At 38.5% G+C, this 26,300-nt stretch overlaps 1 protein-coding gene across 4 annotated transcripts in view; it reads right to left on the minus strand.

The window, feature by feature from the left end:
* Positions 1-26,300, minus strand: part of LOC122798669 (zinc finger protein 436-like) — a 364,886-nt gene that overhangs the window by 225,524 nt on the left and 113,062 nt on the right. For all 4 annotated transcript variants that reach the window (XM_044067761.1, XM_044067762.1, XM_044067760.1 and 1 more), the window contains one exon: positions 8,271-8,396. In XM_044067761.1, coding sequence (XP_043923696.1) covers positions 8,271-8,310 — 40 coding nt within the window. In that variant the 5' untranslated portion in view covers positions 8,311-8,396. The remainder of the gene's footprint in view (positions 1-8,270; positions 8,397-26,300) is intronic.

Below are 26,300 nucleotides of genomic sequence, written 5' to 3' on the forward strand. Positions count from 1 at the left end.
GTAGCCCTCTAGGTGTGATGCCTTGGAGTTTATATGCCTTAAACAATCTTAAATGCCATACATTAGATCGAAGATTTTTCATTAACTTACTCAATTTTGAATAAATATTTGTACACTGAACTGTTAAACTAGAATTCTCAGACCTACTTGACTCATTATCAAGACTAAAGACCTGAAGGTCATCCTTGTCAGCAGACAAGCCTTGTAGTATCAGAAGCAAATCCATCATACAGTATCCAATAAAGGAATAACTCAATAAGTTTGTTGATAATGAAATGAGTAACTATTAAATGAATACATTGATTTGTTGGTCTGATATACAAATAACGATATAAGAATTCGTAGATATATATATATATATATATATATATATATATATATATAGCTATAATAAGGCTCAAGAAACATATCATGATACATGCAAACTCAAATGTAAAGTCACAAATAATACATCACTATGTTCGACTGAATCATATTGCACTTCTGCTCAACCATTAGGTAACTACTGGTCACGCTGGTCAATCGTGAGCCACTCAACAAAAACCATCTGAGCTGTAAATACAAATCTTAGCTCCAATTTAGTATCTGGCGATGTCTATCACGATACATGAACAACCATCCATGCAGCAATTCTGCTCTACATGTATGGTATATATAAACCATACAAAGATATTTAAACCAGTAGATCCCAATATATCAAATAAATACAATTATTTACTGGTTATGTAAAACAATAAGGGTGAACCAGAAAACAAAAATAAGTTTAATATGCAGCACTTCTGCTCAGCATGTATAAAAATGCATAACCAGCCATGTGTTGACCACAAACGTCCAAAATATGGGTGTCAGAAAGATAGTAGTGCTATATATATATATATATATATATATATATATATATATATATATATATATATATATATATTATATATCTACATACACACACACACACACGTCAGAAAAATTTCCTATAATAATAATACAATCTAATGTGATAGTATACAATAATATTTGTTATATCAAACCAACAAATGGCATCCAAAAAGTGATAGAATCACTACTATATTGCAGTCATACCAGTACTGGCCATTAAGCAAATCATATCTTTATGCAAAAGTATATACCATGGGTCTGCCTGGAGATATAAATATGAAAAATATATATACAGCAAATAAAAAAATATATAGTATTATGAGTACCAAACTAATTCATTAAACCATATACCTACAACGTTCAACTAAACATATCCTGAAAAAACAGCCATGTTGCAAACAACACTGGTAATAAAAAAATTTGAAATACAATAATTCCTAACAAAAATGTATATATATATATATATATATATATATATATATATATATATATATATATATATATATATATATATATATATATATACATATACACACACACACACACACACACACACACACACAAAACTCAAAAAGTCAGATTGTAATAATTCTAGACCATAAGCACATAAATACATGTGCATGCATGACAAAGACACTTTACAACATTTGTCATAATGAGTGTCAACTATATAGTCACCAACCTAAAGGCCTACAAATATAACGCTGGAAATGTTGCCAGTATTACAGAAAAAAGTCTTGCTATATTGCAAAAGCATTTAAAATAACAATGCCATGAAGTATACCACAAACACACTGAACACCTATTTAGGTAAAAAAACATTGTGTGCAAATAGTGATATAACCTAACTAAGCATGTCGACATAAAAAATACTAAATAATCATGTACTTATTGTGGACAGTTAGCTATCTGGTCACATACTTAATATGGACAGCTGACTGTGTATAGTTATCTGATCACGTACTTACTGTGTATAGTTAGTTATCTGATCACATACTTACTGTGTATAGTTTATCTGATCACGTACTTACTGTGTATAGTTAGTTATCTGATCACGTACGTACTGTGTATAGTTAGTTATCTGATCACGTACTTACTGTGTATAGTTAGTTATCTGATCATGTACTTACTGTGTATAGTTAGTTATCTGATCACGTACTTACTGTGTATAGTTATCTGATCACGTACTTACTGTGTATAGTTAGTTATCTGATCACGTACTTACTGTGTATAGTTTATCTGATCACGTACTTACTGTGTATAGTTAGTTATCTGATCACGTACTTACTGTGTATAGTTAGTTATCTGATCATGTACTTACTGTGTATACTTTGGTATCTGATCACGTACTTACTGTGTATAGTTAGTTATCTGATCAAGTACTTACTGTGTATAGTTAGTAATCTAATCACGTACTTACTGTGTACAGTTTGTTATCTGATCACGTACTTACTGTGTATAGTTAGTTATCTGATCAAGTACTTACTGTGTATAGTTAGTAATCTGATCACGTACTTACTGTGTATAGTTTATCTGATCACGTACTTACTGTGTATAGTTAGTTATCTGATCATGTACTTACTGTGTATAGTTTATCTGATCACGTACTTACTGTGTATAGTTAGTTATCTGATCACGTACTTACTGTGTATAGTTAGTTATCTGATCACGTACTTACTGTGTATAGTTAGTTATCTGATCATGTACTTACTGTGTATAGTTAGTTATCTGATCATGTACTTACTGTGTATAGTTAGTTATCTGATCATGTACTTACTGTGTATAGTTTATCTGATCACATACTTACTGTGTATAGTTAGTTATCTGATCACGTACTTACTGTGTATAGTTAGTTATCTGATCACATACTTACTGTGTATAGTTATCTGATCATGTACTTACTGTGGATAGTTAGTAATCTGATCATGTACTTACTGTGGATAGTTATCTGATCACGTACTTACTGTGGATAGTTAGTTATCTGATCACGTACTAACTGTGTATAGTTAGTAATCTGATCATGTGCTTACTGTGGATAGTTAGTAATCTGATCACATACTTACTGTGTATAGTTAGTTATCTGATCACGTACTTACTGTGTATAGTTAGTTATCTGATCACGTACTTACTGTGTATAGTTAGTAATCTGATCACGTACTTACTGTGTATAGTTAGTTATCTGATCATGTACTTACTGTGTATAGTTTATCTGATCACGTACTTACTGTGTATAGTTAGTTATCTGATCATGTACTTACTGTGTATAGTTAGTTATCTGATCACGTACTTACTGTGTATAGTTAGTTATCTGATCACGTACTTACTGTGTATACTTAGGTATCTGATCACGTACTTACTGTGTATAGTTAGTTATCTGATCAAGTACTTACTGTGTATAGGCAAAAAGCAGAAAACACAATCCAGGGTAAAGTATCACCTCCTAAAAAGTAGTATGTACGTCCAAAAAGAAAGAGGTAGATACACCAAGACAATCGAAGTCAACCACAATTGTATATCACAGCAACACGAATTTATTGAATAAAGTAAGCGCTTTCACGTCTGCCAGGACGCTTCATCAGACTTAATAATTACAACCATTTTTTCATTCATTTAAATAGCCTACATCCTCCTATCACAAAGCATACATCTGCACTCATCAATAATGTACAATACTATTGGTGTATGTATGAAAAAAGCTCTCTTACATTAATATGTATGGACATATGTAAGATACTACGTATATATAAAAAAGATACTATGTATATAGAAAAAATATATAGAGAATATATAAAAAAACTGACATATATAACAAATGTAATACATTTTAAAAGCATTAATGAATTATATACAAGTATATGAAAAAGTACATATAAAAAAGGGTTATATGAAGCTCTTGATAGAGCAGTATTCATATATAGAAACAACACTCCATCAAGAGGCATTAACAATAGAGAAACGATTGCTGTCTATTCTTACAGACAAACAACTAAATGATTTTCGCCATGACTTAACCATGACTATGCAGGCTTTAGACAATAAACTGTTGCTGCTAAAAAAGAAGAAATTAGAACGTGATTGCTCCGATTTTTCAAGTGGGAACGTCTTTTCGTGGCCAAGGGAGTCCACACGCTCCACTTATGGTGCTACCACTCCTTACATGGATACACATAGCGTTGAGCGTTCATCGCTATTGACTCCCTCTACATCCGGTTTGTCGACATCCTCGTCATTAGATAAGGCGAGCACTGAATCAGGTTCTACTGTGAGACTACTCGCAAATGATATTGTAAACCCTACCAACCTAGGGAAAACGAATGAGCCAGTAGTACGTAGAAGAACTACAAACCTAGAAGGACATTTAGCACCTAATATGGATAATGAAGAGAATAATCTCCATTTTCCCCTGCCATTCAGAATGGAGAACAAACAAGCTTGGAGTCCCCAGTACAAAGGGAGGAAGAGGAAGACTTCAGAAGGGCAACTGGAATTCCAACGCAAATCGTTGAGACCAATTCAACGGACCTAGTAGTTAATCTATCTGGGTATGTACTGACATTTGATGAACTTTCTGTCTTAAACAGAGGTCTATCATTTATTCCCTCACAAGATGTGGATGTGAGTGATTTAATAGTGGACATTAAATGCTTTACAAGAAATGTTGGTTTAGCATTACAGTTTGGCAATGAAAGTAATAATTATAACCATGAACGATGCTTTAGTAAACCTTCTGTTTACATACCACCTCAACATCCTATACTAGAAAGTTTTGAAAAAGCATGTATGAAGGATTTTTTGGTACAGTTTGAAAACAATGGTAAGAAACCTGAATTTTTTAATTTGACTATGAATGAGAAATCAGCTTTGAATAGTTTATGCAATAATAATCTGATAATAATAAGACCAGCAGATAAAGGGGGTGCTACAGTTGTATTAGATAAGATTTACTATGAAAATACAATGAATGAAATGCTATCAGATGATATGACATATGCTAAACTGAATTTTGTTGATTTAGATAAACTTATTAGGGGATTGCATGCGGATTTGTATGATATGTTAATGTGTGGGATAATAGATAAGAAATTATATAAGTATTTTCTTGTTGAAAAACCTGTTATACCGATGTTTAGAGGTCTCCCCAAGATACACAAGACCATAGATAGACCTCCGCTCAGACCAATAGTCTCAGGTAGAGGCTGGCTAACAGAGAGTACATCGATTTATCTTGAAAAACAGCTTAGACCCATAGTGGACTCTACCCCTTCTATTTTACGAGACACCCAACAGTTTTTAGAAACTTTAGCATGTTTTAACCAAGGCAATGAGCTTCAAGACTCTGATTACATGGTAACATTAGATGTTACAGCACTGTTCACCAGCATACCAAATGATATAGGTGTGGATTTCTTAAGGTTATATCTCCTACATAGAGGCTTGAGCAATAGTAATGTTATAAAGATGACTATGCTGTTAGACCTAGTTCTATCAAACAATGTATTTACATTTGGGAAAGAATATTATCTTCAGATTATGGGCGTGGCGATGGGTACATCATGCGCCAATTCGTATGCCAACCTAGTATTGGCATATTGGGAATCGACATATATACTTGAACATATGATTTATTCAAAATACATCAAATGCTATAAAAGATTTGTGGACAATGTTTTTTTGATTTGGGGCGGTGACCTTAGTAGTTTAGATGAATTTATTACATATATGAATAGCACTACTACGTTTTTGAAGTTAACTAGCACCATCTCACAGAATAGGATTGAATTTCTAGATGTGTTATTGGAGAAGGAGAATGGTATCCTTAGTACAGAGATATACAGAAAATCCTGCAGGAAGAACGCTATCCTACACAGGGATAGCATGCACCCTCCACATATACACAGGAACATAGTTAAAAACCAAGCTATTAGATACTCACGCATTACTAGTAAAGATTCAGTGTTCTCTGAAGCAATTATAGGAATAGAGAAAGAATTTTTGGATAGGGGGTATCATAGAAGAGATCTTATAGGACTACTTGAAGTGGAACGTGAAGGGACAGGTTTGCCCTACATACATAGGAATGCATCTACCCATACTGTAATGAATAGGAATAAGCAATATAGAAAAAGGATAGTTATTCCATACACTAATAATAATACCACGGTTGTGGACATTATTAAAAGACATTGGAATATTCTACAGTTAGATGACAAGATTGCTAATGTAGTAGGTAATAATCCGGCATTTAGTTATAAGAATACCAAGTCACTTAAGAGATTGTTATGCTATGATAAGAACAAGAGAGAAGGGGTAACTTCACAAAGAAAAGGTACCTATGCTTGCCGCAGTTGCAATCAATGTGCTTTTGTAAAGAACTCAAATGTGTTCATACACCCTGATACTGGTAAGAAATATGAATTTTCACATTATGCAGACTGTAAATCTAGAAATGTGGTCTATCCTAGTCAATGTAAGAAATGTCATTGTTTCTATGTTGGCATGACTAATAGAACACTCAGGGAACGTATAAGGGAACATGTCTATGCCATTAATAGAGAGAATGAGACTAATGCCCTGGCTAATCATGTTATGCAGTACGACAGTACACATTCTTTTAGTTTTATGGTAATAGAACATATTTTCACTACAGAAAGATTGGGATGTATACGTAACAAAACTGAAAAAGAAGAGATTAAATGGATTACTAAACTATCTGCAGATAGAGGTCATGGTCTCAATGATAAGATTTCATTGAGACCCTTTCTTATAGATAGACCATTGAAACACTAGGTTAAATATATATATTGTGTAAGTATTTTTATGATGGTTAGCATGTTTTATGATAATTAGTTCTTTATGATGATTAGTTTTAATGCAAGTCAATATAAATTTTTTTATATGTACTCTTTCATATACTTGTATATAATTCATTAATGCTTTTAAAATGTATTACATTTGTTATATATGTCAGTTTTTTTATATATTCTCTATATATTTTTATATATACATAGTATCTTTTTTATATATACGTAGTATCTTACATATGTCCATACATATTAACGTAAGAGAGCTTTTTTCATACATACACCAATAGTATTGTACATTATTGATGAGTGCAGATGTATGCTTTGTGATAGGAGGATGTAGGCTATTTAAATGAATGAAAAAATGGTTGTAATTATTAAGTCTGATGAAGCGTCCTGGCAGACGTGAAAGCGCTTACTTTATTCAATAAATTCGTGTTGCTGTGATATACAATTGTGGTTGACTTCGATTGTCTTGGTGTATCTACCTCTTTCTTTTTGGACATACTTACTGTGTATAGTTAGTTATCTGATCACGTACTTACTGTGTATAGTTATCTGATCACGTACTTACTGTGTATAGTTAGTTATCTGATCACGTACTTACTGTGTATAGTTAGTTATCTGATCATGTACTTACTGTGTATAGTTTATCTGATCACGTACTTACTGTGTATAGTTAGTTATCTGATCATGTACTTACTGTGTATAGTTAGTTATCTGATCACGTACTTACTGTGTATAGTTAGTTATCTGATCACGTACTTACTGTGTATAGTTAGTTATCTGATCATGTACTTACTGTGTATAGTTATCTGATCATGTACTTACTGTGTATAGTTAGTTATCTGATCATGTACTTACTGTGTATAGTTAGTTATCTGATCACGTACTTACTGTGTATAGTTAGTTATCTGATCATGTACTTACTGTGTATAGTTAGTTATCTGATCATGTACTTACTGTGTATAGTTTATCTGATCACATACTTACTGTGTATAGTTAGTTATCTGATCACGTACTTACTGTGTATAGTTAGTTATCTGATCACGTACTTACTGTGTATAGTTATCTGATCATGTACTTACTGTGTATAGTTAGTTATCTGATCACGTACTTACTGTGTATAGTTAGTTATCTGATCACGTACTTACTGTGTATAGTTAGTTATCTGATCATGTACTTACTGTGTATAGTTTATCTGATCATGTACTTACTGTGTATAGTTAGTTATCTGATCACGTACTTACTGTGTATAGTTAGTTATCTGATCATGTACTTACTGTGTATAGTTATCTGATCACGTACTTACTGTGTATAGTTAGTTATCTGATCACGTACTTACTGTGTATAGTTTATCTGATCACGTACTTACTGTGTATAGTTAGTTATCTGATCATGTACTTACTGTGTATAGTTAGTTATCTGATCATGTACTTACTGTGTATAGTTAGTTATCTGATCACGTACTTACTGTGTATAGTTTATCTGATCATGTACTTACTGTGTATAGTTACTTATCTGATCGTGTACTTACTGTGTATAGTTAGTAATCTGACCATGTACTTACTGGGGATAGTTTGTTATCCGATTACTTACTGTTGATACTGTTATCAGGAAGCTGCTTTTGCTGGACCATCTCTCCTTCTCCTCCAATGTTACCAGAAGTCACAGTTTCATCCTTCTTAATGTATAACCAAAGACGGTCCACTGGGATGTTATATCCTGTGAATCAAAGTCAGCAAAGATTGCAGAGTTAAACAACACTCCTTCCCAGGAACATCTGCACTGTGTTTATAATGGTTTATTCATGCACAAATATAAACAGAAATACACTACAACAGAGTCATTTCTTCCAAAAGCCATAGAAGAAGATTGGCTCCTTACGGTGCTAGATGGTTGCCTCCTATACTCCTATATTATTGTGCAGCTTCACTGCCCATTGCCAAGACCAAGAACCTACAACCTCATTTCCATGTGCAGTTACATGAGGACTTTTTCCTTCCTCTTCCCTGTACTACTGCTGCCCTTACAGAGGCCCCTAGTCTCCACCAGAGGGCAAGCAAGCAGTGCAAGATCCCTCTCCATCTAGGAGTAGAAGCCAATAGTTACTTACATCATGCTGGATGGCACAGTGGTGCAGCGGTAGCGTTGTCGCCTCACAGCAAGAGGTTCTCCAGCTTGCTTCTCGGCTGGGGTGCCTTCTGTGTGGACTCTGCATGTCCTCCCTGCATTCTTGTGGGTTTCCTCTCGGAGTTCCGGTTTCCTCCCACGTTCAAAGACATGCATCTTGAGCTTTTCTCCCCGGGCCTCCGATGAAAACTGGCTTTGTTTCAAGTCGGACTTTTCCGGTTAACAAATGTTAAATAAAAAATAACAAAATGTTATTCCTGTCTGTTGAGACATGCAGAACTTGTAGGAAATTTACAGGCTTTTAGTATTATTAGGAGAGATACAGAAATAAGGTAGTTAGTTTAGACCGATACCCAGAAAGTCATTTCAGTGCAGTCCATAGAAGTTTGATATACACACTCAAGAATGAGTGCAGAAATCAGGTCAATAATTCAGCATTCCAGAATATAAATTATGTTATTTAGGAGGAAAGGAATAATTCTGATTATAATAACTGCAGAGGCTACAGACATAATTCAGTCTCAGTTTATCAGCATTCAGTTATCATTGACATCTCCCTCCACTGTATATAATAAAACGTTCTTAACTGAACGATAGTGTATGAAGATTTTTATTCTGATATGTACAAGAAGATTTGGCACATGAAGGAGACTGGCACCTGTTCAGCACAGTTCTGGGTAATTAAAGGATAAAGACATTCATTCCAGCCTCATTCCATTTTTACCCAGTTATTTCCAGTTTATTCCAGTATTCTACAGTCCTCTCAATTCTTACAATAAGTATATATTTATTAAACTTTACAATAACAGGAGAAAGCTATTACATGATAGAACAAAATCCATAAAAGGGAAGTCACCCCTGATCATTATTAGTAAAAAAATACGAGCACTCATAAAATCAACTAAGACCAATTTTGAGAGAAAAATTGCCATGGATTCAAAGGACAATCATAAGGCCTTTTTCAGCTATGTTAGGAACCTGGGTGGAAACTCCCAGATATGCTCAGAATTAGTCCAAAATGATACAAAAATCACTGAACCCACAGACATTGCCAACATACTGGCAGACAGGTTCAGTGCAAACTTCACCCCCTTCTCCCCCCCTAAAGGAGAGATAACTATCCCAGCGGAGTGTAGCCTCCCAGACATCTCAAATGCCCAGGTGAAAGCTGCTCTCTCTAAAGCTAAAAACACAGCATCAATGGGACCGGATGGTGTCCCCGGCTGTGTGCTACACGAGCTAAATGAGGAATTAAACCCGCACATAAGGCAGCTGTTTAATCTCAGCCTTACCACAGGATACGTGCCCAAGGAGTGGCGTACGGCAACTGTGGTCCCACTCCACAAAGGCGGTGCCTCTACAGACCCTGGTAATTACCGCCCTATAAGCTTAACAAGTCTAGTCTGCAAAGCTATGGAGAGGATCATAATGGAGCTCATAAACAAAGATATAGGGGACTTGCAGACATTGGACCCGACCCAGTTTGGCTTCGTCAAGGGAAGATCATGCCTTTTGAACTTGGTCGACTTCTTCGAAACAGTCACCAAGGCCATTGATGAGGGAAAGGCAGTCCATACAGCCTACCTTGACCTTGCAAAGGCTTCGACACAATACCCCACTCGGGTATTGTAGAAAAACATACCAGCATAAATGTAAACCCATATGTCACAAGATGGGTTGCAAACTGGCTTAAGGACAGAACCCACAGGGTTAGAGTTGCTGGCGCTATGTCAGACTCCAAGCCGGTCACAAGTGGTGTCCCACAGGGCTCGGTCCTTGGCCCCCTATTGTTCGGCATCTACTTCTCAGAAGTACAGGCCAACATGGGAGGACTTTGGCTGACAAAGTTTGCAGACGACTGCAAACTGGGCGCCATAGTGGAAAGTGCATCGGACATGGATATCCTTCAGAAGGGACTCACGGAAACAGATAGCTGGTGCCAGAGCCATGGCCCGAAGTTAAACGCCAAAAAATGTATAGTCATACCCTTCGGGAAAAACAAGGTAACCCCAAGCTACCATATAGGTGGCAATCCACTAAGCACAGAAGAGGTTATGAGGGACCTGGGGACCCAGGTTGTCAGTGGCCTTTCTTTTGACACTCACATTGCTAAAGTGGTTAGAAAGACCTTCTACATTGCCCACCTGATCATGAAGGATTCACATCCAGATCTAGTGAGGTCATTGTTCCCCTGTACTCTTCACTTATCAGACCAATGATCGAGTACAATGCCCCATTCGGGATGTATCTCGCCCGACATCTGCAGCAATTGGAGAGACCCCAAAAGTTTCTCACCAAAAGGATAAAGGGACTCCAAAATCTGTCATATGCTGCCAGATTGAAGAAACTCCAGCTCTATTCAGTCGCATACCATCTGCTCAGAGGTGACATGTGCCTGACATACAAGGCCATGTCCAACCCGGAATTAATGGACATGCTCCACCTCAAAAAATCCAAATCCACCAAAACCACTAGAGCAAGTGACTTAAACCTTAGCACGGATATAAATAGGACGTGCTGGAGGGATAGATTTATCACTCAGAGACTCCCTATGCTGTGGAATAGAGTCCCGGTCCATGTGAGGCAGAGCACCTCGCTGGCTCTGTTCAAGAGAAATCTTGACCTGTGGATGGGAGATCGTAGGTTTACCCCGGGAATCATCTCTGTGTCACTGCTGGACAGAGGCACAACAAACTAATGGGTACAGTATTTTTTCATATAAGGGGTGGCGTAAGCCACAAAAATTCAGGCTAGGCTTATAAATGCCTTGGGGCAGATAGCCTAGTATAAACCTATGAACCTATGAACCTATGATTTCAGTGGCATAAATCTTAAAAATAAACCTCTTGTGGCCATACATTAACAACTTGTTTATTTTATTTACTGTATGTATTTTGTCTGTTTTTATTATTGTCACCAGTGCTGTGAAAACATTGTTACAAAGTTGAAGTTCATATATCTCATCTAGTCAGGAAGCATTGCCATTATACATCTGATAAAAATAGCATCCTTTCTGATTACCACAGTATAATCTACATTGCTGAGTAATGCGAGTAAGTGAATACCATCTTCATATCCCCCATCTCCAGCAATCTGTTACTGCCTTTACCAGCTTAAATGTAAACCCATATGTCACAAGATGGGTTGCAAACTGGCTTAAGGACAGAACCCACAGGGTTAGAGTTGCTGGCGCTGTGTCAGACTCCAAGCCGGTCACAAGTGGTGTCCCACAGGGCTCGGTCCTTGGCCCCCTATTGTTTGGCATCTACTTCTCAGAAGTACAGGCCAACATGGGAGGACTTTGGCTGACAAAGTTTGCAGACGACTGCAAACTGGGCGCCATAGTGGAAAGTGCATCGGACACGGATATCCTTCAGAAGGGACTCACGGAAACAGATAGCTGGTGCCAGAGCCATGGCCTGAAGTTAAACGCCAAAATGTATAGTCATACCCTTCGGGAAAAACAAGGTAACCCCAAGCTACCATATAGGTGGCAATCCACTAAGCACAGAAGAGGTTATGAGGGACCTGGGGACCCAGGTTGACAGTGGCCTTTCTTGACACTCACGTTGCTAAAGTGGTTAGAAAGACCTTCTATATTGCCCACCTGATCATGAAGGGATTCACATCCAGATCTAGTGAGGTCATTGTTCCCTGTACTCTTCACTTATCAGACCAATGATCGAGTACAATGCCCCATTCGGGATGTATCTCACCCGACATCTGCAGCCATTGGAGAGACCCCAAAAGTTCCTCACCAAAAGGATAAAGGGACTCCAAAATCTGTCATATGCTGCCAGATTGAAGAAACTCCAGCTCTATTCAGTCGCATACCATCTGCTCAGAGGTGACATGTGCCTGACATACAAGGCCATGTCCAACCCGAATTAATGGACATGCTCCACCTCAAAAATCCAAATCCACCAAAACCACTAGAGCAAGCGACTTAAACCTTAGCACGGATATAAATAGGACGTGCTGGAGGGATAGATTTATCACTCAGAGACTCCCTATGCTGTGGAATAAAATCCCGGTCCATGTGAGGCAGAGCACCTCGCTGACTCTGTTCAAGAGAAATCTAGACCTGTGGATGGGAGATCGTAGGTTTACCCCGGGAATCATCTCTGTGTCACTGCTGGACAGAGGCACAACAAACTAATGGGCACAGTATTTTTTCATATAAGGGGTGGCGTAAGCCACAAAAATTTGGGCTAGGCTTATAAATGCCTTAGGGCAGATAGCCTAGTATAAACCTATGAACCTATGAACCTATGAACAACTTACACCATTAACATTTAATCCAAACAGTAGGGGACTCCAGGTATACCCTGTGTTACCTCGCTTTTCTTTCCTTTTCCCCATTTACGAATGGTACTGACACTCAAATTCATAGATAATCAAAGATCACCAAGTCTTACAACCATTTAACACCCTACCAGTACCTGCCCTAAAGCTGCACCTCTTTTCTCTAAGAGGGCCATAACAATCAAATTCCAAAGTAAATTTATGGGTAATCCACAATCCCTTATTGTACTGTAGAATATGAACAGCCAAAGCATGTGTTTGGGGGAATTGAGTATATGACAGTTTTTATGTATTAAAATGTACTGTGTACTGTGAACTTTGAATGAACTCTGAGCAACGAGAAAGTATTGAAAAACAAGAGTCTGCCTGAAAGCAGGAAATGTGCCTTTTATGGAAGCACATCCACAGGTTCACAGGTTCACAGGTTCATACTAGGCTATCTGCCCTAGGGCATTTATAAGCCTAGCCAGAATATGTTTGGCTTTCACCACCCATTTTAAATTAATTTTGCTATGCCCTTTTTCGAGGTTAGTATACTGTGCCTCTGTCTAACAGTGACACAGAAGTGATACCCGGGTTAAACCTACGATCTCCCATCCACTCATCAAGCTCCGATTTTCTTTCTCTGCCCAGAGATATGACGATGTGAATTGTCTTATGTTTACGGGTAAACCTTTGATTGGTTAATTGCCCTTCATAATAATCTAATTGGTTCATTTTTATATTTTTGTATTGTCAGCAATATCACCAGTATATAAGCTTGTTTGTTCCTTTGTTCTGGGACTCTCCCTGGTACTTTCCATGAGGCACCCACACGTGTGTACTGTAGTTAGTAAAAACCACTGAAAGAGAGAAAAACTATTTGTCATCATTTTTAAAGTATTCTGTAACTTAACAGTACACTGACTGAAAAATACAATTCTCAGCCAGCTACAAACACTGTGTTCTTCTAGTACATTCCACAAAGAACTGTTACTGCTTGTGGCACCACATTCAGTTTCACTGTTCTTTTTTTCATGAATTATCCCATCCACCAGTTCTGTCAACCATGCCAATAATTTTGTTAGATTTTTCCCTTTAGTAAAACCACATACTTTTTACTAAAACACTTCCTCTTCCACAGGCTCAGTCACCACAACCATCATCCACCCTTGTAATATTATCATCAGTACATTGTAATCAGAATTATAATCATACACCTTTGCAATATTCTTATCAGTACATTACAATCATTATTAAGGGAACAGGTCTCCCATTTTTAATATCCTTTCTAGAGAATTTCCTTTAATATAACTATACTGAAGATCTGTTGCACTTACTAGAAACTATTAAACACATTTGTACAAGTGTCTAGTATCTGCTCACCTGACATAAACTCCATTTTATCTGCTCACCTGACAAACTCCATTTTATCTGCTCAGCTGACAAACTCCATTTTATCTGCTCACCTGACAAACTCCATGTTTATCTTCCCAAGGTGAGCCATTCACATTCACTTCTTTTAAAACTATCTTGACTTTGTCTATATCAATTACATAACCTAACTGTTCAGTTTTATTCTGCTTAACTTCTTAACATCCCCGCTGTATAACCTCCCTCTACTTTCAAACATATTTTTTAAATAAGCATCCATTGCTGCTTCTAAGCTCTTTTATAACAAACTCACCCTCATTATGAACTAAAGACAGTAGTACATCATAATCAGTTATGATGTTTCTTCCTTTTGAGACATACTTTTGAGCATTAATCCTTTATTTTTTTTTCCAAAAAGTTGTTCCTTAGCTTTATAGATTAGTACTAGGCTAACTGCCCTTGCAAGCCATTTTAAGCCTAGCCAATTAACCCATGTGAGACTCGAACCCTGCACCTTGCGTTTGTAAGGTAAACATCTTAACCATTAGGCCACCCTCCCAATCCCTAGTACCCTTCCTGACAAACAACTATTTTACTATTCACATTCAAAAAACTCCATCGCCATTAATAAAACTTTCTGGTATTCTGTTTTCTCTGTGCTTTTTTCTTTCTTTCTCCTATTTGTAGATTCATAGGTATATACCAGGATAACGGCCACTGGGACCTTTATAAGCCTAGACATGTATTCCAAATGTATCCTTTAGATGTTTTTAGCCTTAGATATTATTTTAAGGGTTATATGTAAGCTAGGCTATGGTTTACAGACTACCTCTGTTTATTAGACACATAGGTGCTAGACCTGGGGTGAATTTCTGATTTCCCATACACTGGTCCAGGTTACACCTGAATAGGGCTGGGGAAGAACTCTGCTTCGCATTGATGGGAAGCCTGTTCCAGAGGAGGGAAACCTCTGAGAGACATACTGTACCTGTCCCTCCACCGTGTCCTACTTAAGTTGCAACCAAAGTTCAAGTCACTAGATCCAGTAATTATGATACTATTGGTTTTGTGGATGTGCAAAAGCTCCATCACAGCACGATCCATGGATGTTTTATATGTCAGGCACATATCGTCTCTCAGCATTCTGTAGGAAACCATGTGTAGAGATAGGGCTTTAAGACGATCTGCATAGGATATATTGTTTGCTCCCTGTGTTCTTGTTGTGAGGAACCTCTTTGGACATTCCAACAGCTACATGTGCCTGGTGAGGTACATACCAAAGGGGGCATGGTACTCCGTAATGGGTCTGATGAGGGCAGAAAACAGAAGAACAATGACCTCCCTGGACATAAATGTTATGCCCTTGCTTATAAGGTGGACAACATAGAATCGTTTCCTTTCTACCTTAGACACATGGTGGTCAAAAGGTAGATAACTATCCACAAACATTTCCAAAATACCTATATATTGGGACCATTCTTAGGGGTGTGCTATCAATAAGGTAGTTTCATAGGGTGGTTGACATCCCATAGGGCACTATTAAGTGTTTCTTGGCACTGAGTTTTAAGCTGTGGCTTTGGCACCAGTTATTTGCCCATGTTAATCCTTCCTGTAGGATGCTAGTGTCTTTAGGGGATTATTTGACTGCTCCTTGTTTGTAATTATTTGTAAACTTGGTCAGCCAGAGGATTTTGACATTGGCTTTGACTTTTGAAAAGTAAATGCCAAAAAGGAGTGGGACCAGCACAGAGCCTGAAGGGACTCTGCCAGTGACAGGCCTCTTTGTGGAGGTGGTCTCCCCTATCCTAACTTCCTGGATTCTATCTGAGAGCCAGCTGGTTATCCAAAGCATAACACACAGGTCAATGCCAATTCCACAAGTTTACTTAAAGCCTGAGTGGGGTATTGTATCAAATGCCTTAGTCAGGTCAAGGTATGTAGTTTGCACAGGTTTGCTCTCATTCACTGGCTTCGTGATCTTTTCAAAGAGGTCCACCAGGTTGATTAAGCACTATCTATCTTTGATGAAGCCAAACTGGGTTGGATCCAGTGTTTGAAGATCTTCTATGTCATTATTAAACATTCTCATGATAATTCTTTCCATGGTTTTGAATATGAGACTAGTTACAGTTATGGGTCTGTAGTTCTCAAGGTCTGTTGACAGACCACTCTTCTGCAGAGGGATGACAGTTGCAGTCTTCCATCTACATGTCACAAAGCCTATCTGGAGGCTATGGTTAGTGAATTCAGCGGTTCAGACAGGTCATACTTCAGGCTATTTAGAAGCATCCTAGGATATTATTGGGGCTCATTGATGCAGTGTTCTTAGCCTTAGAGACTGCATTTAGGCCTGCTCCCTAGAGATAGTTGAGGGGGTTATGTTTGATGTTATTATGGGGGCTGGTGGGGCTGCCAGGATGTGTTAAAACTGGAGTTGAATTTGTCAGCCAGCAGATTTGATACATCTTCCGGCTCTATGTTAGTGGCTCCATTAACAATCAGTTCTGTACACTGTTGTGCACAGCCTTTGAGGTTTCAGTCATAGCCAATGAAAGCCTTGTGGTTGTCCTTGGCCTGTGAGGCTACTTTTACCTTTAAATTGGATTGGAAGACTTAATTTGCCCTATTGGCCGTTTGTTAAGTCTGATAACAGTTTTTATCCTGCTGGGTGTTGCACTTCCTAATTTTAGCTATGACTTTTTTTCCTTTTGTTGTAGAATCTGTTTGTTTGGATTCTACCAGGGTAGTTTGTTTTTTGAGTTTGGTCTGGGCTTGTTTCTGGTGTGCACAGCTAATTCTATGTATCTGTTAACATGATTGTTCATGGTTTCTGTGTACAATTCTGCATAGGCAGCTGTGTTCTCTGGATTTGGAGGGGCTTGAACTTTTGCCAGGTAATCACATAATAAGTTGTTTGCCTTAGACTAGTTCCTAACTTTTACAGAGCTTGCTGGGGTCAAAACACTGATTTTCCTTTTGAAGGAGACAGCTTTATGGTCAGACCTTGCTAGAGAGGACACTACACTGGGAGACGTGCAGCAAGTCCAGGAATCTTTAGGCCTGCAAGTTTGGGATCATCTAGGATTCCTTGTTTACAGAGGTGGTTAAAGTCCCCAACACCTTTAGTCTCTGCCTGTGCAGCACCTGGGCTAAGTGTGTGGAAGGCATCGTACCCCTGCACTGCCTGGGTGCTCTCCACAACTTTAAACCATATCTCATAACTGCATAGATGTCTGCATTTTGGAAGGTTAGGGCAGCTTGGAGGGAGTGGAATTTCTTATTTAGGCTCCTGGCATTGAGCAGTAACACTTTTAAATTCCCTCTGATTGATTTTGCTAAATTTGAAGATTTAACAGTTTGGTATTGCCTAAAAAAAAGTACAATGTTTTAGCCAGTAATCATGAGCCTAGCAAGAACAGATGCACGCCATCCTCGGCAAATCAATGTGGTCTGTTGACTATATCTTCCTTGTGGACAAATGATACCAGAAGCTAAGCCACTGATTAAAGCAAGTCATCTTCAGTTTGAGTCGTGGCGTTATGCTTACTGTAGGTAGAACACTGCTCAGTGATAGGCTCATACCAGCTTGGGACGCATGGTCCAAGAACTTCCTAATGTCTCTCTTCACATAGTCTAGGGAGGTATATCTCAGGTCATTTACACCTGCATGGACTATGATGGAATCATACTGGTACTTCAGTTCAAAGAACTGAGTGTGTGAATGACTTGGTGGATCCTGACCACTGACAGGCAACTGACCGTGATTTTCTCCTTGTTCTGCCTGACGAGAGGGGCACCAGTATGTCTCACAAAGGAGGCTCCTATAACTAGAGTATTGGGTAGTGTGCTGGCTTGTCTTATGGACTTTGCAGTTGAGGCTCCTTGGGATGTGACGAGGTGTGGTATTGGTTGTTGTTTCTGTAGATTTCCTGTATTAGTTCATTAATTTAACAATGAATGGTATCCAATTATAAATATAAATCTCTCATGGAGGCAGGATCCTGCCATAAACAATCAGTTTTACTTTCATGTTCTTTCTTCCAAAGCATATATTTATTTTTTAAACCCATACCTTTTCTTTCAAAATATCTTTCCCCTTTAAATAGAACAGTCCACATAGCTTTGTGATCTGAAAAGCCAGTTGTACTAACTCCCTTATTTAAAACTACCCAGTTTTCATTGCATAAAATAAAGCCGGTGTTAATTCTGTATTGTGACTGCTGATAAATGGACCCGTTACTCACTCTGCTCTCTATCCAAACATCCATTAAAGTCTTTATATCACAAACTTCTCCTTTCTATTTTACCATGAAAAATCATAACTGAAGTCTCCTGCTACAATATCATCACAAATTCAGAAGTTATTTCATTCATTCAGTGTCTGTGGAGCATATACCACTAACAACGTAATATGCCATTTGCAACCCACTACACTTCCCTTCCAGATGTGACTTTAATGCAGTCTAAAATTTGTTTGTGCTTTTATTAGTACACAGATGCCAGAACAGTCTTTCATGCCCATATTCCATAAAAGTTTACCACCTCACCATTGTTCATATTATTTCTTATCCCGTTCTGACACATATCTACAACACCGCAGGTACCCAGTGTGTTGATGTTGAGCTTTTATCCATTCTGATATAGTTTATCTACATAACTCTGCCTTAATGCTATTCACATTCTCATACAGTAGTTTTAAAGTACATATTTACTAATAAATTTAGTTTTTTGTCTGGTTAGTTTCTTTCTAAAATCTTCAGAGGTTTCAACAGTTTCATTTTTATATTTTCCCCTTCCACATCTTCACCCACATCAGGTAACAAACTGTATTTTTTACTTACCGTAACTTTCCCATCGTCATCATTTCAGCTCCTGTACTACAACTTTCATTAAAATCTGCAGTTTTAGACCCTTTGTTTTTTTTACTACTACAGGTTCTATGCCCAAACCTTTCTTCATTTTATAGAATTCTGTCCACCACAGAACCTTATTCTCTATCCCTAAACAATCAAGAACAAGTGTCCTTCTGTAATACATTCTGTTTGTGGAGGGCTGGGAGTATGGCCTAATGGTTAAAGTGTTTACCTTACAAACACAAGGTGCAGGGTTGAATCTCACAAGGGATAACTTGGCTAGGCTTACAATGGCTCGCAAGGGCAGTTAGCCTAGCACTAACCTATGAACCCAATCCCCATAAAACATCACAAGGTTTCTTGTCAGACATTAAATGTACTCCTCTATACAGTTAATGTTTTGGTTATAGGCACATAGGTTCACAGATTAGTACTAGGCTAATTGCTCTTGTGGGCCATTTTAAACCTAGCCAGCTACCCCATGTGAGGATCAAACCCTATACCTTGTGTCTGTAAGGTAAACACCTTTAACTAGTATGCCATCCTCGCATGCTCTTGTATAAAAACTACCTTTCTCTACATTACTTTCAAGCCCACCCAACACCCCGTCCCAGCAGAATTTAACTTTCTTGCAACTCTCTGTCAGCGTACTCAACACTTGCTCAGTAGCTTTTTCTTCTAAGATATCGCTTCTAAAATGTGAAAAAAAAATTGTTCTGAATAACCGTCTCCAATTAAAATCATAAAGATGTTCCATGGTTCACCACCCTTTTCCTGTCTCACAAATTTAATATTCTTTATTCACAGCAGTTGTGACCTCAAATGAAATATCAAGGCTTGTTTTCTGAAATGCATAGTGGCTTGATTTGTTTCACAGACACAGCTACTAGCATATTCAAATGCCCTAGTACAAAATATCTGTCATCTTAACATCTGCCTAAGCATCAAACATTAATTGTATTTCTATGTTGTAGTCCTCTACAAAATTAGTTGAGGTCCTACTTACAATTGATGAATGTCTCTCTACATCTCATCACACTTGTATTCTGAAACTTCTGTAAAGCCATTAAAAGCACTGGAGATGAAAACTTTCACTTCTGCAGTCTAGCTTTGCAGTCCTCCCTTCCAGGAGTGTAGCATCATCTCTCTGTGCCTGTCCTCCCCTGCAGGAATGTAGCATCATCTCTCTGTGCCTGTCCTCCCCTGTAGGAGTGCAGCATCATCTCTCTGTGCCTGTCCTCTCCTGCAGGAATGTAGCATTATCTCTCTGTGCCTGGCCTCCCTGCAGGAATGCAGCATCGTCTCTCTGTGCCTGTCTTCCCCTGCAGGAGTACAGAATCATCTCTGTGAATGTCCATATCAACAACTGTTCCAGCTTCTGGCATTGGTCCTTAACTCCAACAGTACCTCAGATAACAGAACTGTGATCCTCAGACACTTCTTCCATCATCACCACCCCAGTAATTCCTTGGGACACCATCATGGATATCACAAATGATTCTACTTGAACAAGTGTTCAATTTATTTACTTATTTGACAGTTGATTATCTTCAAAAATAATACGAAAATATCTACAGCTTAAGTAATTAAAACAAATTAGACATAATGTGAAAACATTGGTACAGAATGGATGCAACTTATATAAAAATGTTAAATATTTAGGTACATTTCAGCCAGTTTATAGAGAAATTAAAGGTAAGTTAGTGTAAAGCAAGCAATAACTGCAATAAGAAATTAGTGAAAAAATAGGGTTACAGCATATTTATACAGACAGTCAGAGAAAAGAAATTGATTAACATAAGGAAGTTAGTGAAGAAGGGAAAGTAAGGCGGTGTAAAGTATGAACAGGTATTTGTTCATATTTAAGGATATAGTTTACCATTGGTTTGAGGAAGAACAGAACTAGATTTTGGCTAGGAAGACTTCAGAATGGCTTTAAAGGACTGGAGGGAGAGCATTAACTTGATGGATGGAGTTCTAGGCCTTAACAGCATGTTATGAGTACAGACCTTGCCTAGCAGATTTGACAGGATTATGACAGAGAGGAGTTTTTGGTCACTGGATTGTAATTACTGAGAGGGAACACAGGTCGGTAGAATGGTATTTAGTGCAGCAGGTGAACGCTGGTAATTTTATAGGAGGTGAGAAGCTGTATATGTCAGTTGATGAGGTAGTTCCAACCAATTTAAGCTTTTAAGTGCTATACAGTGGTGGGTTCTGAAAGGGTATTTGCTACAAATTTAGCTTATAGCATTGTTCAACTTTTGCATTTTGTGATGGCTGGAGGTTAGTAAGGATGGGAGTGCCACAAAGAAGTGAGCCGGAAATAAGTAGTGGCAAGTAGAGTTTTAGTTGTGTGGGTGAGAGAGTTTTTGGATTTATAAAGCATCCATACTTTTGGTAATTTTTTAATGCAGTTTTGTAATATGCAGGTTGAATTTAAGATTATTACCTACTATCATCCATAATTTTTCTAGGAAAAGTGACTTAAATGGCTATATTATTAAGAGACCAGCTTTTAAATTTTGTTTTTTCATGAAACAGGACTTGGGGGGTTGTATATTTATTTTGGGAGGGGGGTTTGAGCATCAGTTGTGAATTACAAAGCCATGTTTTTTTAGTGACTGTTAAAATTTCCTGAGTCATTTTTTTGGAGACATGCCAGGTTGTCTGATGTACATATGAGAGTGGAGTCATAGTTTTGTTGTAATAGGGAGGCCCTGTTGTGTGGATGTGTGGAGGACGTTGGTGAAAATGTTAAAGAGGAGGGGGTCAAGGATACAGCCTTGTGGTACACCAATGGTGACTAGGAGATATGAAGAAAGGGTGAAGTGCCATTTTACTGACTGACCAACGTATTTACTTATTTTGATTTATTAACTGAGTTAGTTGCACTGAGTCCAAATGTGACATTTCATTGCTGACCATGTCATTGGAAAAAACTTCCTGTATCTAGAAATACATCTATTAAGCTGGAGTGCCTGTTTGGCTTTCATGCTGTACTCTGCCTGAATATTGCTGATCTATCTGCATTTTATTTTTCCCACCCACCTGCCCAGCTGTTGCTGTATTCTTAAACTCTGTGGCTTTTGAGTTGCCCATTTCACCTAAATCTGATTTTGGACACTCCTCCCAATCCCATATCATCAGCTCATTCTGAGCACAAAGAGATAATTTCAGAACGCCCACCCCCTTAGTTTCTTATCCTTAAATAATCTTCTGTTTTCTCCCTTCCCACTCAACTTTAAAAAATTGCACTTTATTCAGCTGCTTTTACTGTATTTGCGTTTTTCCTACTTTATTACTTTATTTTGCTTTTGCTGCTTGTTTTTAAAAGTGTTCAATTACAATTATTCTACTGCATTTATTACTGCTTGTTAGTAGCCTGATTAAATTATAACTGGCATTCTAAGTCTCTTAGCTTTGGTTTAAGCACTTAGGCTTCATGCCAGTTGTTTTACATTAAGAAGGTTTGAGGTCTACATTCTTGTGGTAGGAGAGGTAGCTTACATACTTCTATGTTGGGAATTGCTGGCTGAAGGCTTAGTGTGTCTGTTATTCTAAAAGTGTCTTAGTTCTGGTTTAAGCACTTCAGCTTCAGGCCAGTTATTTTACATTTAGAAAGTTTGTGGTCTACACTCCTATGGGAGGAGAGGGTACCCTCTGCCTTTCTCAGCTGGGAGTTGCTGGTCGAAAGCTTATTGTGCCTGCTTATTTGAAGTTTTTTTTTCTTTTTTGAAGTTCATATGTTGGTACTAGGCTATTAGCCCTAGGGCCTATACAAGCCTAGCCATAACAATTCCCTGGCTATTTCTTCCCACATTATTTACTTTCCTGTTGTTGCAAAGTTGTTGCACTTTGTTTGCTGCTGAATCTAGTTCTGTCTGTATAACTTGATCACTAAACCAGGCCATCTTTTGTTGGAGAGGGTTCCCCTGCACCCTAGTGGCAGGAGTGTGCAGTTAGAACTCAACTGATTGAAGGGTGCAAGAACAGAGATACGTTTTGAGCTTTTTTATTGGTTAATTTGTTTAAACCAGTTTGCTCGTTTGCTACATAAGCACCACATTTGCTCTTGTTTGTGTATCTCACACTGCTAAGCAGAGGTGGACACCATTGGTGGTTACAGATGCAAACACTTCTGCCTGCATGTTTTCCTTTAGTACTCTGCTGGCACTTTATCTTGATTGTCCATCACTGACAGATGATACATTCAGCGAAGCTCCTGAGGTAATTCTTGTCCACTTCTCCTGTTCTCTACTTTACCTGGTCCTTCCTGTCCTCTCCCTATTTTCTGACCACATCAACTTACCTAGCGTTATGGATGGACAATTTCCCACAGTTTCTTCAGCCAGCCTGGTCAACATGGGCATCCTGAGGCAATATAGCAATTGCCTCATGTACACTGACAACCCACTTCTTCTACTCCACACAAATTCATTACGTGAGAGACGCATCTATTTGAAGAACCTAGAATCCAGGCTCTCTCACTTACCAGTCAGTTCATCAAATACTAAGCAGCTTATTAGTATACACACCTCATCACCTGCACCTACCAAACCAACAACACATAAACCTACATATGTGGAGAGCCTTACCAGAAGCTTACCTAAACATCAGAGACCTCCCAAACACAAACACAAGCACAATCCACATAATACTTCCTCTGCAGAACATAGTACACACAATATATCACAAACCAGTGTCTCAACAGTCAATCCCCTAAGGCATAACACAAAACCAAACATCTTAGTCATAGGTGACTCAGTTGTGAGACACACAGATGTTCCTCTCACCAGGTTGGATAAGGAAAAAGTCATGTTCAGCTGTATGTCAGGTGCCAGGATCTGTCACATCACACACCCTCAAGTCTCTCAACAACAGGCACTTTTATGACTCTGTCACAGTCCATGTTGGTGTGAACAACTTGAGACACATCTCACTGGACTATATGATGACAGACATGACTGAGATCTCTGATTATGTGTCTCAGGCAGGTACGTTCCTAGCCTTAAGTAGCATTTTACCTTCACCAATGATGCTACCTCAACACAAACACAAAATGATTGAATTCAACAACTGGCTTAGTTTCTGGTATCATTCAAAGGTGATCCAGTATCTGTCACCCTGGGATGACATGGTCAACAGACCTAGAAGCTTTACCAGAGATAGTCTTCATCTGTCAACCCTGGGATTTCAGTTACTGGCTAAGGCTCTTGCTACCCCTACAGTGCCTTTTTTAGGCAATGTTACAAGAACAAAATTTCCGATGTAAAAATACTCTCTAAAAACAACTTCAAGGTTATGCTGCTAAAAGCTAAGAGTCTAAACCAGAAACTGCACTCACTGGAAACAGTCCAAACCTTGGAAGATGCTGACATTTGTTCAAGTCACTGAGACCTGTTTTAAGGTTGTGGACAGCACCCCAGCTGAAGGTTTAAGAACTAAAGTGGGTGGTGCATCAATATACATTAAAGATAAATACACCTCTAGAGTGGTTAAACAGCATGATTCCCTTGGATTACTTCAGGTGCAACTGACTGTAGGTAAGAACACTCTTCAGGTCATTGCCAGCTCCAGAATCCTCCCATGAATCAGGACATCTATTCAGCCTACTTGGATCTACTTGAGTCAATCATGATACAACCAAACACTCTGGTTTTGGGTGACTTTAATTACCCATCCATTGACTGAGTAAATTATACATGTTCTAACTCACTTGCCTGAAGGCTCATGGACTTTGTTAACTCCAGTGCCTTGTAAAATCTGGTTGATACACCAACAAGGGGCTCAAATATCCTGGATCTGGTGCTTACCAACATGAGGGATTGCTGCACCATCCCCAGTGTGTGGCCATCCGTGGTGAGATCTGACCACAAATAAGTCTCGCTAGAAGTAACTATAACACAAGACCCCCCTTAGCAATAACTAGATTAAAAAACTTCTCCAAGGCCAATTACAACCTCTTACATGACGGCATAAATAGTTTCATAGCCCTTCCGCCCACTGATGGAACAGACACCTATGCTGAGATATACACCAGTGCTTTACATGAACACATGTACAACTGCATTAACTGTGTCGTACCTGATAGAACCAAAGTAAGATCTTCAAGGAAAAACAAACCTGGCTGGTGGACAACTGCATTAATTGGCCATAGAATAGGCAAAATAATTGCTGTCCAAGAGTAGGAAGGAACGGTCTCTAAACTGGAAACACTACCTCCTCAACTTAAACAAGCAAATAAGACTCCTAATGAAGTCCTCCAAAGCTAACTACGTATCCAAATTAGCTCCCTCAACTAAGGATAACCACAAGGCATTTTCTAGTTACATCCATAACCTAAAAGGTAAGGCCCAGAATTAGACTGAACTCATAGTTAATGGTACTACATATACAGAACCTGTGGATACAACAAACCTGCTGAATGACAGGTTCAGTGAAAACTTTGTTCCCCTGTCCCCGCCATATATACCCCAAAGCATTCTCCCACCTAGTATCTCCAAAGAGTAGGTCTTGAATGCCCTCTCCAAGGCCAGAAACACAGCCTCTATGAGACCAGAGAACAGCTGTGTTCTATGTGGTTTAAAACAGGAATTGGCATCACCACCGAGCATGCTTTACAATCACAGCCTAAACACTGGCTTCATCCAAGCAAAATGAAAAACAGTTACCACCATCCCTTTGCACAAAGTGGGTGCATCCATGGACCCTGGGAAGTATAAACCTATTAGTCTGACCAGCTTATCTGCAAGGTCATGGCATGAATCATCATGGACCTTATTATCAAATATATAGGAAATCTCCAAAAGCTTGACCCCCCACCCAGTTTGGCTTTGTCAAGGGGAGATCATGCCTGTTAAACCTGGTGGACTTCTTTGAGACAGTCACAAAATCCCTAGATGAGGGCAAATCTGTACATACATCCAACTGAGACTTAGCCAAGGGCTTTGACACAATTCCCCACACAGGCATCATTGATAAA

The sequence above is a fragment of the Protopterus annectens genome, chromosome 3.part1 (assembly GCF_019279795.1).
Source record: "Protopterus annectens isolate FY-2018-M chromosome 3.part1, PAN1.0, whole genome shotgun sequence".
Taxonomy (NCBI): domain Eukaryota; kingdom Metazoa; phylum Chordata; order Ceratodontiformes; family Protopteridae; genus Protopterus; species Protopterus annectens.